At 39.6% G+C, this 2,043-nt stretch overlaps 1 protein-coding gene across 1 annotated transcript; it reads right to left on the reverse strand.

Moving 5' to 3' along the window:
* Positions 1–378: 378 nt before the first annotated feature.
* On the reverse strand, positions 379–1,879 carry SARC_07990 (hypothetical protein; the record flags this gene model as incomplete). Its single annotated transcript, XM_014298045.1, has 3 exons — positions 379–540; positions 1,425–1,565; positions 1,772–1,879. Coding segments are annotated over 3 exons (411 nt in total), but the record flags the coding sequence as incomplete, so codon positions are not given.
* Between the last annotated feature and the right edge of the window lie 164 nt (positions 1,880–2,043).

Consider the following 2,043-nt stretch of genomic DNA (forward strand, 5'->3'; position numbering starts at 1 on the left):
GTCCTTCAGGGCGGCGGTTTGTCACGCACACTACTCTCGCTGTGATAGATATTTATAGATGGTGCTGCTTATCTCTGTGGTGTCCCCGGCCACACTCGCTGCAATGTTAACATACACACTACGACCGCCAAACGAGCATTCCAAACGAGACATTCTGAGCTATCGAAGCTGCTTGATCATATTAAACCAATGCCTGATGTGGAAATGAAAGGAATAGAAAGGGGAACGATGGGGAGAATTGAAAAGGAAATGTCCCTCGCTATATACAGGAGAACCTTTGCTCCGTATTGCAGTAAATTGATATAGTCTGCAATGGATGGTATATGTCGCAAGAAATGGCAATTTCCGACTATCATTTCATAGTAAGGGGCATGTGGTCTAGACACTGATGGCCCCTTCTCGGAAGTTGTTGCGCGCTATACGACAGTTGATAACCACAGGCAACCCTTTGGCCGCCGCCTCCTTCGCTTGCGCGAGAGTAGACTCGATGTCCTCGTGCTTCTCCACCAGAAAGCCTTTTCCTCCATAAGCCTCGCATACCTACCGATAAATAGGTACATGCATAGGTACAACGAGCAATGGGTTAAAATTGTATTCAGAATTGTATTGTTGAAGTGGCACCCATCTTAGTGAGGAAGATTCTATCAGCTTTGCATACCTACCACAGAATTATGGCACATGTGAAGGAACGCCGAGGAGGAATACACATCGCATACCGTGGAAGCTGGCTAAAAGTGAACGTTTCCATGGCTACCCAGTTAAGCACATGCAAGGGCCAGATGAGTTACCGCGGTACAAACAGCAGCATTCCATGGAACGCACAGACAATACAAAAGTACCACTTTGAAAGACAGCGACGGTCGCAATATGTGTTTGAATAAATCAGATACATGAATCAAATATATATATATATATATATATCATACACACAAACGCACATACATATACATACATACATAAATACGTATAAACATATACACATACACATACACCATACACCATACTCACACACACTTATATATATATAATATATATATATACATATATATATATATATATATATATATATATATATATATATACATATATATATATATATATATATAATATTCGAAGCTTAACGCGGACATGACAGAATATTGAATCAATGATGTACATATCTTGAAGTGCATATAACTCTTTCGCTGTCATTATTTCCATGGAATAACTTTCGCGCTCACAAACAAATATAATGTCAACTCGTGCGTGTATGCGCCTTTTCATATTTATCTGCACATATCTCTTTCCCGTGCATAACATATTGAATAGAGAAAAAGCATGCACAAGTGTTTCGTATGCCTTCATAGCATACTGAGTCGTCTATACATTTAAGCCAAATGTCCCGAATACAGTGTGCACCTGCCACTGACATAGGCGTAACATACCAAATCGTAGCGAGTTGGACTGAGCACACAGGCCACAGACGACTGTAAGAACCGCTCCTGATCTCTAACCATCTGCGTCCACCCGGCATCGTTACCAATCACCATGATCACCCCCAACTTGAAGCGAACCATGGTATCCAGCTGAAATAGAAGAGAATGACAGTTTAGAGGTATATATGTCAATTGCCGAACAATAACCTAGACACTCTTAATTTAATGGGCAAGCCACTAAACAATACAATACTCAAATCTATTTATTAAAAAGTGACATACTTTTGAGATACTAGACCTCACTGAAGCCACCCGTACAAGCCAATACTTAGTGATCTTTCTATGAAAGGACATACCTCGGTGATACTGAAACCTACGGCACCATCGCCAAAAATAGTCCACACCTCACTCTTCGGAGACCGTAGTTTGGTGGCAATGGCAAAGCCTGCCCCCACACCCAGAGTGCCTGCACGGGGAGAGAAATACAAAGGTGTCCATAAAGATTGATGAAAAATGATGAAAAATGACAAAAATTATATCTATATATATATATATACATATATACATACATATATATACATATATATATATATATATATATGTATATATCTATCTATATATAAATATA

This window comes from Sphaeroforma arctica, assembly GCF_001186125.1.
Source record: "Sphaeroforma arctica JP610 unplaced genomic scaffold supercont1.676, whole genome shotgun sequence".
Taxonomy (NCBI): domain Eukaryota; class Ichthyosporea; order Ichthyophonida; genus Sphaeroforma; species Sphaeroforma arctica.